At 34.7% G+C, this 14,305-nt stretch overlaps 1 protein-coding gene across 2 annotated transcripts in view; it reads right to left on the bottom strand.

Annotated features, from left to right (window-relative positions):
- ARFGEF2 (ADP ribosylation factor guanine nucleotide exchange factor 2) overlaps positions 1–14,305 on the bottom strand; it is a 46,431-nt gene that overhangs the window by 13,580 nt on the left and 18,546 nt on the right. For both annotated transcript variants that reach the window (XM_058175715.1, XM_058175714.1), the window contains exons 7-23: positions 13,543–13,614; positions 13,084–13,247; positions 11,578–11,708; positions 10,479–10,713; positions 10,127–10,226; positions 9,180–9,319; positions 8,695–8,803; positions 7,854–8,055; positions 7,206–7,317; positions 6,044–6,249; positions 5,143–5,227; positions 4,882–5,053; positions 3,389–3,540; positions 2,907–3,035; positions 2,334–2,492; positions 1,149–1,296; positions 587–686 (exon numbers count right to left, since the gene is read on the bottom strand). In XM_058175715.1, the coding sequence (XP_058031698.1) occupies positions 587–686; positions 1,149–1,296; positions 2,334–2,492; positions 2,907–3,035; positions 3,389–3,540; positions 4,882–5,053; positions 5,143–5,227; positions 6,044–6,249; positions 7,206–7,317; positions 7,854–8,055; positions 8,695–8,803; positions 9,180–9,319; positions 10,127–10,226; positions 10,479–10,713; positions 11,578–11,708; positions 13,084–13,247; positions 13,543–13,614 (2,416 nt within the window). The remainder of the gene's footprint in view (positions 1–586; positions 687–1,148; positions 1,297–2,333; positions 2,493–2,906; positions 3,036–3,388; positions 3,541–4,881; positions 5,054–5,142; positions 5,228–6,043; positions 6,250–7,205; positions 7,318–7,853; positions 8,056–8,694; positions 8,804–9,179; positions 9,320–10,126; positions 10,227–10,478; positions 10,714–11,577; positions 11,709–13,083; positions 13,248–13,542; positions 13,615–14,305) is intronic.

The raw sequence follows: 14,305 nt of genomic DNA, 5'->3' as shown, positions 1-14,305 counted from the left end.
TGTTATATGGGAGCTACGCGGAGCTCCCTCTATCACCCGCGCAGCTGCATTCTGGACTTATCTGGTTGACTTTGTATATAATATACAAATGGATATATGGTTTATCTGGTTTCCCCATTGACTCTGCTTGTCAGAAAGTCATAAAAGATGATCACATGACCCCAGGACATTGCTACCATCATAAATATGAGTCAGTTGCCAATTATCTGAATGTTGATCATGTAATTATGGGGATGCTGCAAATGTCGTTTAGTGTGAAAAACGGTCCTATGGTGCTTTTTTCAATGGCATTGCTAGCTTTGAATGGTCACTAAACGAACTGTTTTAAATTGAAGACTACATGTATTCAGATTATAGGTCAACTATAACTTTAAAGTATTATTTGGCATTTTGTGTTGGAGTGGAAAGACCCAACAACAATCAACATTTTTTCCAATGTTAATTCTCATACTTTGACTGAAATATAACCAAGTTATGATACAATTTATTTAATTCATGTAAAAAGTATTTAAATAGTATGTGAATCCCAAAATCAATGTTACATCCTACTGAATTTATCACATTTCATTCAGAAACAATACCACACCTGTCCACTGCTACTACCACACTTTGAGAACTGGTTTCTCCCACAGATTCCTGAATGCTGGCTATTTGTCTTCTATCAACACTTCCACCAACAAAGTTACCTAAAGAGACCAAAATTAAGAAGTTATATAAAAAAGATAGGTCACTATTAGGATCCATTATAAGGCTATTTCACTGTGATTCAATATCTGAATATATGAATAGGTCAGAGTTTGGAAAAATGGTGGGAAACAAAAGAATTACAAAACTGGATGACTGAGGTGACCATTTTAATATATTACATTTTACATTACATGTAAAAATTATATGTGATTCAGCAGCTAAGGGGACTTTAGTTCTAGAGTTTCATAGAATGACAACATGACTAACATTAAGATGAAAAATGATTTATAGGATATGTTCAATTCCTTATTTTTATTATCATAAATTACCTAAAAAAGCATTCTTGTGAGTAGGTTAAAATAGCTAGACCCAGTATAAATTTTAAAAACCTGAGCATTTACTGCAGTGACAAAATGCTCTGACAGAAATAGTATAGCTATAAGAAGGGAGTCAAATCTCACCCAGTCCAAGTCCCATGAAATCTTCTCCTCCAGATGTAAAACCTTTGAGACTTCCTTCCCTCTCACGACCAGACCCAGACAGGTAGCGTGTTTTAACTCCAGTTCCTATCAGCTGTGCTAACTCCAGCTGGCTGATGCATTTTAGAATCTAACGAAAGCAAATTCAGTATTATTAAATCCAGTAACAACAAACTTTCTAAATGAAGAACTTTCAAAATGTAGGGTAAACTTCATATAGGCAAATGCTTCCCTTTTTGTTCCAATCTTCACTGAAGAATAGCTCTCTATATAAAAAATATTTTAAGTGTATTATATAGTTTCAAAATTTGACTTGATCTTTCCTATTTTTGCTGTTATAACTTATGGTACCTGCTTTGTCTCTTAAACCTTTTTCCCCAGTTTCCAAAAATAAGTAGAAGCATATTTGCCAAACTATTTTATGAACATAATGATATTGCTAGCTATGGTCAGTAATGACAAAAAATCTGAAATATAGTCCCTTGACCAAATGACTGTTATTGTTATTATTATTATTATTATTAATTAAATGTGTTTGCTTGCTGGCTATCTTGCTGTGAGGAGACTCTGGGCAGCTTACACCATTAAAAGCAATAAAACCATTATATATATATATGCATGCACAATAAAAATACAGGTTATGACTGACAGATGGGGAGGGAGCACACAGAATGTATGGGGGGGGAGGTGGGATCTATCAACATCTTAAGCATGATATTTCCCCATTGGCCCCCAAGCCAGCTGGCAGAAGTGGATCTTCAGGCCCTTACAGGAGGTTGGGAGGATGGTAAAAAATCTCACTTCAGGAGACCACATGTTTCAAAGGGCAGGAGCCATGGCAGAGAAGGCATTTCTCCTGTACCCCATCAGCTGGAATTCCACAATATGCCTCCTCTGCCAGCTCCTCTGTTCTAGGTTGATAAATAGCATTTTACAGGTAGCCCTTGATTTATGACCATAAATGAGCTTGGAATTGCAATCATAAGGCATACCAATTGTTAAATTATGCAATAATGCAACTGGACCCGATTTTTTGCAGCTGTTGTTAAACAAATGTGGTGGTCATTAAGCAAATAATTTTCCTCAGTGGGAATTTTTTGTCAGGAACTGGACATAAATATGCGAAACCAGCAAAAAACAACAACATTGCAAATGATGGTCATTTACCTCATGCCAGGAATTTCCCAGATAATTGCCATCAGTGTGTGCCACTGTAATAAGTGTTTTAATTGTATCTATGTTCTTCTGTTTCATTTCTGTGATGCTGGAGCTGGCAGTCAACAAGGAAAAGCGAGCAAGTGCCTGAACATAAGCATCTCGCTCAAGCTAAAATATAAAAAACAAAGTTGAAATAAGCCATTGTAATAAAAAAATTCCTCAAGAGATGATATGGGCTGACGAACTTATATAAGGCTAGCTAAACATGGAAGCCTGATATGCAGATGTGAATGGGAGAATATGAAACATAGGAATAAAAAAGAGAATTAAAGAGGAAACTGCCATAAATTGTATCCAGTGTCAGGTAATAGTTCTACAAGGCTCCAGAAGAATTTTTCTACCCTCTGAGAAGGCAAGGACTTAACTTGGGATTTGGCATATGAGGCACATCCTCTAACTCCTAGATTTTTACACAACTTTAGACCAAGGCTAAGAAATATTCTTTTGGTAATTCTAGAATGCTGGAACTCTGAGTTTAACATTGTATACAGTATGTATTGCATAAGACAACAGTATACCAACCTGCATGCCAAAAATGCAGGCTATTCGGATAGCACATCGTATTCCTTCTAAGCATAATGAGGCCACTTCAGTGTCATCACAGTTCTGAAGACCAACACTATAAGCAGCAAGTAATGGAGTCCATACAAGCTAAAATTGGAAAAAAGAAATAGTTTTAAATTTATTATCATGTAAATGCATCTTGCACCAAAGAGCAATCTAGTTTAAAGACAAAAGTGACTGCTTCTCATAACCCTAACATTAAACCAGGAAATAAAATAAGTTTTGAATTTTTTTTAAAATTTTGCCTATAGCAAAGTCTAATACATTATATCTAATACATTATTTCCATTATTTCCAGCCTGTCTTTTACATTCATGATGGGTCACTGCATATTCTAAATGCGCCACTTATTAAACATACACTGCAGATATAAGTTCAGTTTTACATTTGGCATATTTGAAAACCGTATTAAATATCTTTAAGTTTAATTGCATACTTACTTTGAACATAGGTCTGACATGATCCAGATGGGTTGCACTAGTAAAGGGTGCCTTTGCATGGCTTACTGCCTCCATGAGGGCTTTAGCAGTCTTTGCCATTTGTTCCATTTCCAAATTGTATAACAACCGTCGCTGCTTCTCATTGGCTACACCTGAAAAATATCTTGTTACCCAAATGTGTTTTTAAACACTCTCACACATATAATTCTAAACAAAGCAGCATATAGACTTTAAGAAAAGATATACTTTCTACATTCCCAAAGAAACCCAACTTATAATATAAGTAGTCCTCGACTTACAACAGTTCGTTTAATGAGCATTCGAAGTTACAATGGCAGTGAAACAAGTGCCTTATGACAATTTTTCACACTTACAACCACTGCAGCATCAACATGGTCATGTGATCAAAATTCAGACGCTTGGTAACTGGCTCATATTTATGACGGTTGCAGTGTCCTGGGATCATGTGATCATTGTTTGCAACCTTCTGACAAGTCAAGTCAATGGAGAAGCCAGGTTCACTTAACTACAGTTACTAACTTAACAACTGTAATTATTCACCTAACAACGTTGGCAAGAAATATTGTAAAATGGGGCAACTCAATTAACAAATATCTTGCTTAGAAACAGAAATTTTGGACTCAATGTTGATTATAAGTCAATCAGAATAGAGCTGAAAGGGACCTTGGAGGTCTTGTAGTTCAACCTCCTGCTCAAGCAGGAGATACAGAATTTAAGTCAAGGATTATCTGTAAGCAATAAAATAACCAATACACTCCAAAGATAAGTTACAATCATTAACTTATTGTTAAAAGTTATTCTTCTATTATAAACAGGCTCCTAAGTGCTCCTGAGAACTCCTAAAATCTTTAATATTGGCTTCCATTGCTGTTATTTTATTAGGGTTGACTCATTCTGGATGATTACTCTCTATTATCAGATACGCTGCCTGGTCAAACAGAAGTGTGGCAGTAGCAACCTCCACTTTGGAATAATCTCATTCTCAAAACTGCCAGACATTTCTTAAGTGATAACCTGAGATTTCTGATGTGGAAGGAACATAAAACAGACCCAGGGTCTAGCCATCTGCTCGAATTCATTCCTAGTCCCCTGCCTGTTCCCTTTCCTATCCTGAGGATCAACTGTCCAGGCTAGAAGAGGTGGCAGGTAGAAGGGGAGGGAGTCTCCAAGTTGACTCCCAAGCAATGCCAGAAGATCAGGTAGAAGAATAAGCTACTGTTGCATGCCCATGGCCAGGTTAGATTCAAGTTTTTAAATGCATGATTTTAAATATTGCAAACATTCTTCATCCCAAAAATTTTAGTAGATATTTATTTTACATTACCAGTTTAGGAGATAACAGTGGCTACAAATTATGTTGGCCCAGTGTAACAAGTGAAGATTTGGCTAACTCACAACAATTTAACTGCTTAATCCACACAGTAATGGCATACTAAGAAAAGGTAAGTATTTTTTAGAGGAAAAAGTCATACTCGGTTTAGTAGATTTGGTTGTGATTGCATATCCTTTTGTGTCCTTCATTGCAATTTTCTTTCCTTCTATTTCATCATAGATTGTAGACAGATAATCTTCTGGAAGATCTTTGCTGTCATTGATCCCACGGTTCATTTTAATGTATTGTTCTTTTGTCATCTTATTCTTTACCTGTTAAATTCAAACATCAGAAAAGAAGATTTTAAGTTCCTAGAAACTCAACCATACCTGTCTGGCAAAATCTTTCTTTACATGTTTACCTGAGGGCTATGCAGGTCTGTTGTCAGCATTATAATAGAATATGCTAAAACATAAGCAGTGTCGGCACTGGCAAAGAGAGTTTGGCTGGAAAGAAAAGGGGAAAAAAGCAAGATTTTAGAATATTACAGCTTTGACTCTGTTACCCCCTTCATATATACTAAATGATTCTTATTGAAAACACTCATTTTAAAAATGTCATTCATATAGAAAAGTAGAAATTGTTTATTCATCTGTAACTGGAGGTTTCTCCAGGTTTTCTACCAATTTCAGCACAGAGAAACGGGAACTTGATAATTGTGAATGTCTACTTTCTCAGTAATTCACCATATAAAAGAACTACTACAAAATATAAACAGAAAACCTCTAGAAAAAAAATCATTTTCTATAATTTTGCTTATGTTCTGGAATAACATTTCTGCTTTTAAAATATGTATCTAACTGAAAAAATGTAGTCACAATTTTATTTTAAATAGACAAAACAAATTCTAACTTGAAACCTCCAGATGACTTGAGGGTATATTAGCCAAGTCAGCTAAAAGTTTGAGAGCTGCAGTTTCCTCCATATCTGGAAAATGCCAGGTTGAGAGTAGCTGACAAATACTGTAGCTTATGCTTATTTTTTAAAAAAGAAATATTAGCATATTCTGCTTTGTGAAACTAGGTAGCAAGGCAATTGCCGTAGCTAATCATCTCCTCAGTTTTCTTTTAAAGAAGGCTTTTTTTAAAAAATGGAGTCGTTTGCATTATAACATTTACTATGCATTTATTCATTAGATTTCCTGTCTTATGACTGGTCTAAAGTCATCAAACAGCTCCCATGAGTAGACCTGCACCTTGTCTCCCTGATCTCTTTCAGCACTTTTAACTATTACACAGCGTACACCATATATTTCAAGTTACCCTTGGTTGCATTCAATATATCTAGCAGCAAACTTTTCCATTAGTCTATCAATCTTCTGAGCTTCACCAGGTAACCGAAATCCTTCCAGAAATATGCGTAAAGCAGAGACAAAGTCCTTTCCACAGAAATCAAGCAGGTCTACGTAGCCATACATCACCTCCTTGTTAAATTTGTTACTGTCCCCCAGAAATTCTCCCACTTGGCTCTAACATGAGGGGGAAAAAATGGAAGAAAGAATATTATTAATGTTTCATTTTTAAAACTTTATAATCTTAGCTACTGTGGATTATTTTTATTCCTACTGGTAGGACATATAAATAGAATACAAGAGTACCATATTTGATTATTATTGCTATAGAAGTCACCAGCTGAAGGGCATATCCTCATGTGTTTTCTGGGGGGGCATCCACATCCAAGCATTATTAATTATACTGCTACTCAACACAGATACCCAAAATAAGGGGAAAGAATTTAGGTAAATCTGCCAGTGTATCGGATGTCCCCTCTCCTTTTTATGTGCATCCTATTATTTCTAAGTAAACTATTTCAAACTTACTTGGCATCTGATCAAAAAAGCCTATAAAGTCAGAACAAGACAGCTCATTAACAAGCTCTAAGAGATCTTAGATATGCGTGTTCTTTATTTTCTTTATTCAATTTGTATGCCTGCCCATCTCAGCAAGTGACTTTATGATGAACAATCTTAAAACAAATTAAAAATGAATTCTCAGAAAAGATACAAAAATTAAAATACATAGGACCCAAGGAAGGTATCATTATTGTTAAAACAACCAGGACCTCCCACCCTTGGGGCTACAGGTCCTGAAACAGAGTCAGTCCTACATCAAGGCCAGGATCTGATGCGGAGAGAATCAGAGCAATTTTATCTGTCAGATGCTCAGTATATTCCTCACAATGACTCTGTAAGCGATTGCCAGAGTAACAACCTCCAAAGAGGGTTGGGGTGACCTTGTTGGCAAATTGGACATCAATGTTCTTAGGCCGTGGTAAGAGGAAGCATCTAAATAAACTAGTAAATATTTAGTCTAATATTTAGATTCCCTGATACCATGAAAAACAAAAACCTGTGAGAATCACGTGAAAATGCAAGGCGCAATTTGAAGAAAGCCAGGGTTTTGTTAATGTAAGATTTAGCCTTACAGAACATAGGCGTTCTTCTTGATGAAAAAACTGTGCTATGTCTTCTGCTGTTTCTCCAAGCATTCCCTGCTCTTGCAAATACTGTAGTCCTCTCTTAGATTTCTTGTTAAATCTATTTGATGGAGGTAAAACAGAGAAGGTAGAGGAAAAAGGGTAAACTGTGACTCTTGGTGCAAAACTGGTTTCATGAAACAAGCTTAACAGAAGTAGGGAAGTTACATATGTGCAACATATTTAACTTACTTTTTGTGCCTTTGTTGACATATCATGGAAATCCAGACTAACAGAGCTGAGTTTATGACTCAATGTGTTGAGTGAACTTAGAAAATGAGTTACGTTTATTACAAAACCCATCCTAAAGTGACACAGAAAGACTCTTTAACTCTAAAAAGATTCTAAAAACTGCACAAATGTTAGTAAAGCATTGCCCCACATCATTGTCATCAGTTGATCCCTTTTCAGAATGCACTGTATAATTAAAAATACTACAGAATATAAAGTCTCTGTCAAACTAAGCTCAATTACTGGGGAATTTACCTACACATCCACAGAATTTTCTCTGTGGCAGAGAAACAGAGGAAGTTTGCTTTTCCAAATCTATCAGGAAAAGACTGATTGGAAACTACTCCAGCACTAATTTCAACTCACAGCTGAATCCCATGTTCAATTATCTCCTTTTGTTGCTTGATGACCTCAAATTGTTCTGGATCATCAACAATACCAGACTGGATTCCAACACTGCCAATTCCCGAGGATACAGTTGAATCTAAAGAACTTGCACTGCTTCTTCGCCCCCCAATTTCCAAACATCTTCCTTCCCCTATTTCTTGGTCTGAAGGTTTATCTGGGCCTGCACATAAAAAAAAGACATACTCAAAACCCACATACAACTGAGAGAAATGTATTTAGACTACTGCACAAACTTATAAGAACTATAAAAATCAAGATGTAAATGTCAAGGTTCCAAGTAACACCCCCAACCAATGAAGACTACCAGTATTCCCAATCTCCAAATTTCCCAATAGTCCACAGAGCTAATAGATCAAGATGAGGTGAACTGGCTTTTCATCTGTGGGAACTCCAGGAGAAAAATACTTGCTTGTCATTATAAATATTCTTCTGTTTATTTATGTTTGTAAAATTCATGGACCACAGGATAACTCTGTTATAGTTCCCAACTGAGAAATTCAAAAAGGTGCTAGTTAATTGAAACTAGAATCCTGCTATCTCATAAAAATATATTTTGGCTTTCTCTAACGTTGACCCCCAGACATGTTGAATTTCAATTCCTATCACATTTCTCAATATTTCTCACAAATAGAGAAAAATAAAGAAAAACTGGCATATCCTACTTGCACCTCCTTCAAGCAGCACTACAAAAATTACTATAGAAAATTCTAGTTTTGTGAAGTTCTATGATCAAGAAACCAGACTTAATTAATAAATGGAAAGCAAGAAAAATATGTAAGTATGTTTTTGGATTTCTTACCAAGGCTGGCCTGATGATTTGGATTAACGTATAGGTCCTTGCTCCATTCAACCATGCACTTTAAAATAGAGACCAAACATTCAAGACCTTTCTTCCTTAGACTTAGTTCCTATATGCAGAAGAATGGGAAAGGGTCAACTATATTGAAAATGGTCATTAGCTTTATTTTAAAGGAAGAGCAGTACTGATTCACTAAAAATACCATGGACTGGTGCAAAATGAACTCAATCATGATTTAAGAATGCATAGATTATAGTGCCATCTCTTCTACCACAATCAGTTACTCAAGTCTGGATCTGTCTCCAAGGTAAATATACTCCTAAACTCTATGATACACAAGTTAATAGAATAACAGGGATACACTAATGCAAAGAAGCAAAAATATAAGCATATATTAATGTTAAACATCTATGCATATTTATTTAGGAGGTAGTGTTACTGATTGTGGTGAATAATTTCAGAATAAAACAACATAAAGATCTTACCTGCAGTGGTGTCATGCCTAACTCATGTCCACTACGTCCTTGTGCAATTTTAGATAAATCATTTACAAGCCGTTCAAAGATATTAGCAGCATTCAAGTCACAGTCATAGTTAACATATATGTCCACTACACACTGGGCATCTAAAACGGAAATATATTTTATGAAATTCAGCTGACTGGCAATGATTTAGAGAGACAATACAATATCGCAAGCCATTTCCCATTGCAATCAAGAAAATATGTTGAAGAAAAGGAGTGCTGATTGTTTGTATTATGATATCAGGACTGGAATGTTTCCTAACCTTAAAAAAGTCCTCGACCAGAGTTTCCAAAAGGGAGGAAATGTTTCATGCAAATCCAGAAAGTCCCTTTTGTTCCCTTGTTTGTCCTTCATATCCAAAGCACCTTTAGTAAGACTGCTTCTAAATGGTAATTTGGATATATAACTATTTAGCCATGCGTGAAGGCTGATTTCAATACTTAAGTAAAACCCCTGAACAGATGTAAAGACAGACATAAACATGCATCAGAAAATAGGATGCAAGAAACATAGAAAAAGAGGGTTGGTCTGAAATATTCAGCCTGCTTTAGGGGAAGAAATTTTAATTTAGGGTTTTTTAAAAAACAATGTGCTGCTGACTTTTTCATTTTGTCAATGGAATGTAAGGGGAGTTAACCTCCAGAGACTACAAATATTGGACTGAATAGTTATCTATAACCTACTTATCCTTATCCGAAGATTAAATGGTGCAAATATATTCATTACAGCAAAATCCCACATATCAGCTACCTTTGTTTCTTCATGCAACTATTTATAGGAAAAGCTTAGACACAAACACCAGGATTACAAGAAATTCCGGGGGGGGGGGATATCTCCCCTATATATTCCTTTATATATGTTTTTAAGAAAGCAGAAAAGGAAGGTTTATTAAGACATTAGCAAATTACCTGCAGAAATCCTAGTCAGAGTCTGAATAACCATCCACTTGTGCTCAAAAGAGCTGCTAGAAGTTTCTAAAATGTTCAGGAAGATCTCTTTGAAAAACACCTGTTGAACACACATGTAAAAAGCAGCAAAATATTTGTAGTATAAGCGTAATTCCAAATGCGCATATATTTTTCTTTCTTTGTGAAACTCATTCAATTTTTTAAAAAAATGCTGAAATTATATATATACATTTTGAAACATATTACATCCGAGAGATAAACCATATATAGAACCAATGATGTTTAGTACAAAGTTAACCAAACAGAATATAAATCCCTTAATGTAAAGAAAAAAAACCAAAAACATCCTTACCTCAATTTGCATTTTTAAGTGAATCTTAAAATTTGAAAGAAGGGTGAGGAAGATTGCAAGAGAGAGCTCAAACACATCAGGAACAGAAGACACTCCATTTTTAGACAATGCTACACAGAGGTATTGCTTGATTGCATTTATAAACATTTCGTGTGTCCTGAAGACTGGACCAGCATTTTGTAAAACCGAAAGCAGCAGTTGAAGTGATACTATTTTAGAACGCAATTCGTGAGATCTTAAACAGAAAAAAAAGAAAAGAACATTCTCTTTTTTGCTAAGATACTTGTGGAATGTTACTCTGAAATATGACTCTGATTATGAAACCTCAAAATCTTTGATCACGTCTCCATTTTTGTGAATATTTAAAAATGGATAGATTCTAATTCACTTCACCAAAAATATCAAGAGAAATAACATCCAACTTTTCTTTTATGACATGCCATTGAGGACAGCACTGCAGCATTGGACAGTTGCAATGCACAAAGATTATTTTATTAAAAGCACTAAAATTTACAAGACTCTATTTTAGTTTTAACTAAATTAAGAAATAAAGCAAATTATTTTGTAAAAATAATCTCACTACATGCCTTTTCATGTACTCTGCTACTTCTATTATTGTCTTTTCTTCTTTGCGCACATACATCTTCTATTCTAGCAGTCATACCAATAACTCAATAACTAATCCACATATTATTGTCTTTTCTGACACTTGAGAATAAAACACACAAGTCTATAGGTCCAAAAGCATCTGCTTGGCCCACTGGTATTTGCAAGAATCTAAACTCGGTACTTGGATAGTCTTGGCTTGGCCCTTAAGGATTACTTTAGAAAAGCAAGGTGTGTAAGTTTCATATCTGTGGATGATTATACAGTATATACAATCTTAGTACTACATGTCATTGGGAAAACAGCAGATTCAGTCAGAAAGTAAATTAAATTATTAAGAGAATGTTTCTTCTTTTTATTAAAATACTTTAGGATTTCTACATAAGAAGTTATGAATAGGTAAAATCAAATTGTAAGTGATTAATTTTGTTCTCTGATATCTGTATTAGCATATGGAGAGAATACAAATCAGAAATTTTCTTTTAGTTTTTACTTGGGATCTGGAGGCCCATCACCAAGTGGTTTCATTGAAAGTTTGCACAATGACCGGAATACAAGAAAGGCATCTTTCTGAAGGATATGGGAGAACTTGGCAGCTGTCTGAGGCCCAGGGACATCAGTTTCCTAAACATCAAAGCCACAGAAGAATTAGTTAGGATGGCTAAAGTTGACAGATTTTGACTTTTTAGTGATGATTATACTCTAACATTAAACGGCAGAACAACTTTTTTGAGACTGAACCCTAAGCAAGAATGAACTTGTAACTCTACAGTGTGTGTGTGTGTGTGTGTGTGTGTGTGTGTGTGTGTGTGTCCTCAGATTCATGAAGCTTGAATAATGGCCCATTTCCCATTTTTTCCAACTAAATACTAGTAAAAACACAGGCACTCAATTTAATGAAGCATTCAAATAGACAGGTATTGATTAAATTTGAATGTGAATCATTTGAGCCTACATTACTTTAGTCAGATCCTAAATAAAGATGATATAAAAGATATTACTACTGTTGAATCTAACATTATTATTAAGAAATCAATTAACGTGTAAGCTCAATGAAGATGTTCATAATTTTTCTTTCAGTTCTCAAACCTTTTCTTAATGCCAACTACAGTAGATATATTTATATTATTTTCATTCCTGTTGAACTTTTTTATTGTATTTTAAATTGTTTTGTTATGGTTTTCTAATATTATAATTTTCTATTAGAAGTGTGAAATTTTTTTAAGTTTAAGATCCAAGCACCTGAATTAAAATATATATTATATCTAACTAGTTGTGGTGGGTTAAAAATGCATTATAAAAAAGCAGCACACTCATGTATGCTTACCTATGACACAGCAATATGTATTATATTTATCATTACAGTAACTAAATCGTCATAGTATAAGAATATAGGAAATCTTATGCAATGCTATCTTAGTAAAACAAAGTACAACTAATTTTTTGGGATGTGTTAATAAACCATAGCTACAGCTAATTAACAGATGGAGCAAAACTAGGCAAAACCTGTGAGTTCTATGCATGAAAACCAGCGGATGATTTTGAGCCAGTCACTCACTCACAGCCCAACCCAGAGTTATTGTGGGAAAACAGGAGGAAAGAGTATTAGGTATAAGTGCCACCTTGAGTTGCTTATAAAAGTAATTAAGGTGGAATTTTTAAAAAAATCTAAAAGCTTTGACGTAAGGTACAATTTAACTGCATAACAGGTTGTTAGGCTACTATTTCAAAATAAATTTTACATTTTGTTATAATTTTCTCCAAATTCATGGTTCAGCAAAACACTGCAGTATCTATTTTATCATAGTAGTAAATACCAATCTAAGCAGATAAATTGGTAATGAAATCCATAGGTTTTGACCATTTGTTTGTTTTGAAGCAAAGTTTGCACTTTCAAACATTTTAGAGCTTTTTCCAACCCTAACCCCTACAAACAATCCCCCTTCTCCCAAAAGTTAGGAGTTTTACATTCAAATTATTATATGATGAAGACCCCTACCAGATTATCTGTGGAGGACACAGACTGTCTATCATCTGAAATTCCATTTGCTTGCTGATTTTCATGACTGCCACCTGGAGAGGCAAGAACTACAGTTCCCAGCTCAGACAAAATCCTACTTGATTCAGGCAGAGTTTGCTTCAGAAGTTCTTCATCTAAAGAGGCTGAAGAATTATGTTTGCCATAGTTACATACTGAGCATTTTGTAAAAAATTTGATTCAGAGAGTCAATAGACAACATGAAGAGAATAGAAATTTGCTGAAGTACTGAGTCAGTTTTCCTCTAATGATATGGGAATTGTTAGAGGCTGATACAGAATTTTTTATGTGAAAAGGCAATTAGTTCTGGTTTAACTTATTCTCACCAAGAATGTTATCCTAAAGAAGAAAATTAAGAATGAGGATGTTCTTTTTGAAAAGGCAAGAAGAAAGATAGAGACCTAGCCAAATAACGTTTACCTCTAACCGCTGAAGTGACCACATCCTCCAAGATTTCTTTAACAATTTCTTTGCCTCCATCAGTTTCTTCTTCTGATAAAATATATATTAAGAAGTTATTTGGAAAAAAAAAGTTACAATTGATCATCTTTTTTTAAAAAAAGCACTACTCCCTGTATTATTTTGTAAATCCATAAAGCCTAGTTAGGAAAAACTGACCATTCATGTCCAATTTGCACAGGAGACTAATAAACTTCCTCAATGTGGCAATTAGCCTTCTCTGACAGCTGCAACTACCAGCTTGGACAGCTGTTGCACTATTCATGAAGTAAGCCTCTCCACAGAATGTGATTACAATTATCAGGAGCTTCCTGGAGATTTCTCAATGTGCATGTTTATCAAGTCACCTGTATACTGTCTTCAAAAGCAAATCGGATGCTATATAGTTTTAGAATATCACAATGTCACATAATTGTAACATACATTTACAATTAAACTGAACTGCATCTTATGGATACATCCTGCTCAGTGCTGAGATATTAAAAATCACTGAGAATCAATAGCTGTATTGAGATAGAGCCCTTCTGAAAAATTATACTGATAATCATACCTTATAAACTTTATAAACAGAACAATGGTAGAATGAATGAAATCCTAAAGTTGTTACATATTTTATTTTAATATACTGATATGATTATTGCCTACAGACAACCATTTTAAAAAAATATTTTGTGTATTGGAGTTTTTAAAATGGGCAACAGAAGAAAAACAATGTAATGTTAAA

This window comes from Ahaetulla prasina, chromosome 3 (assembly GCF_028640845.1).
Source record: "Ahaetulla prasina isolate Xishuangbanna chromosome 3, ASM2864084v1, whole genome shotgun sequence".
Classification (NCBI taxonomy): Eukaryota; Metazoa; Chordata; class Lepidosauria; order Squamata; family Colubridae; genus Ahaetulla; species Ahaetulla prasina.
The sequence above is the reverse complement of the archived record's forward strand: the minus strand, read 5'-3'. Positions and strand labels throughout refer to the sequence as shown.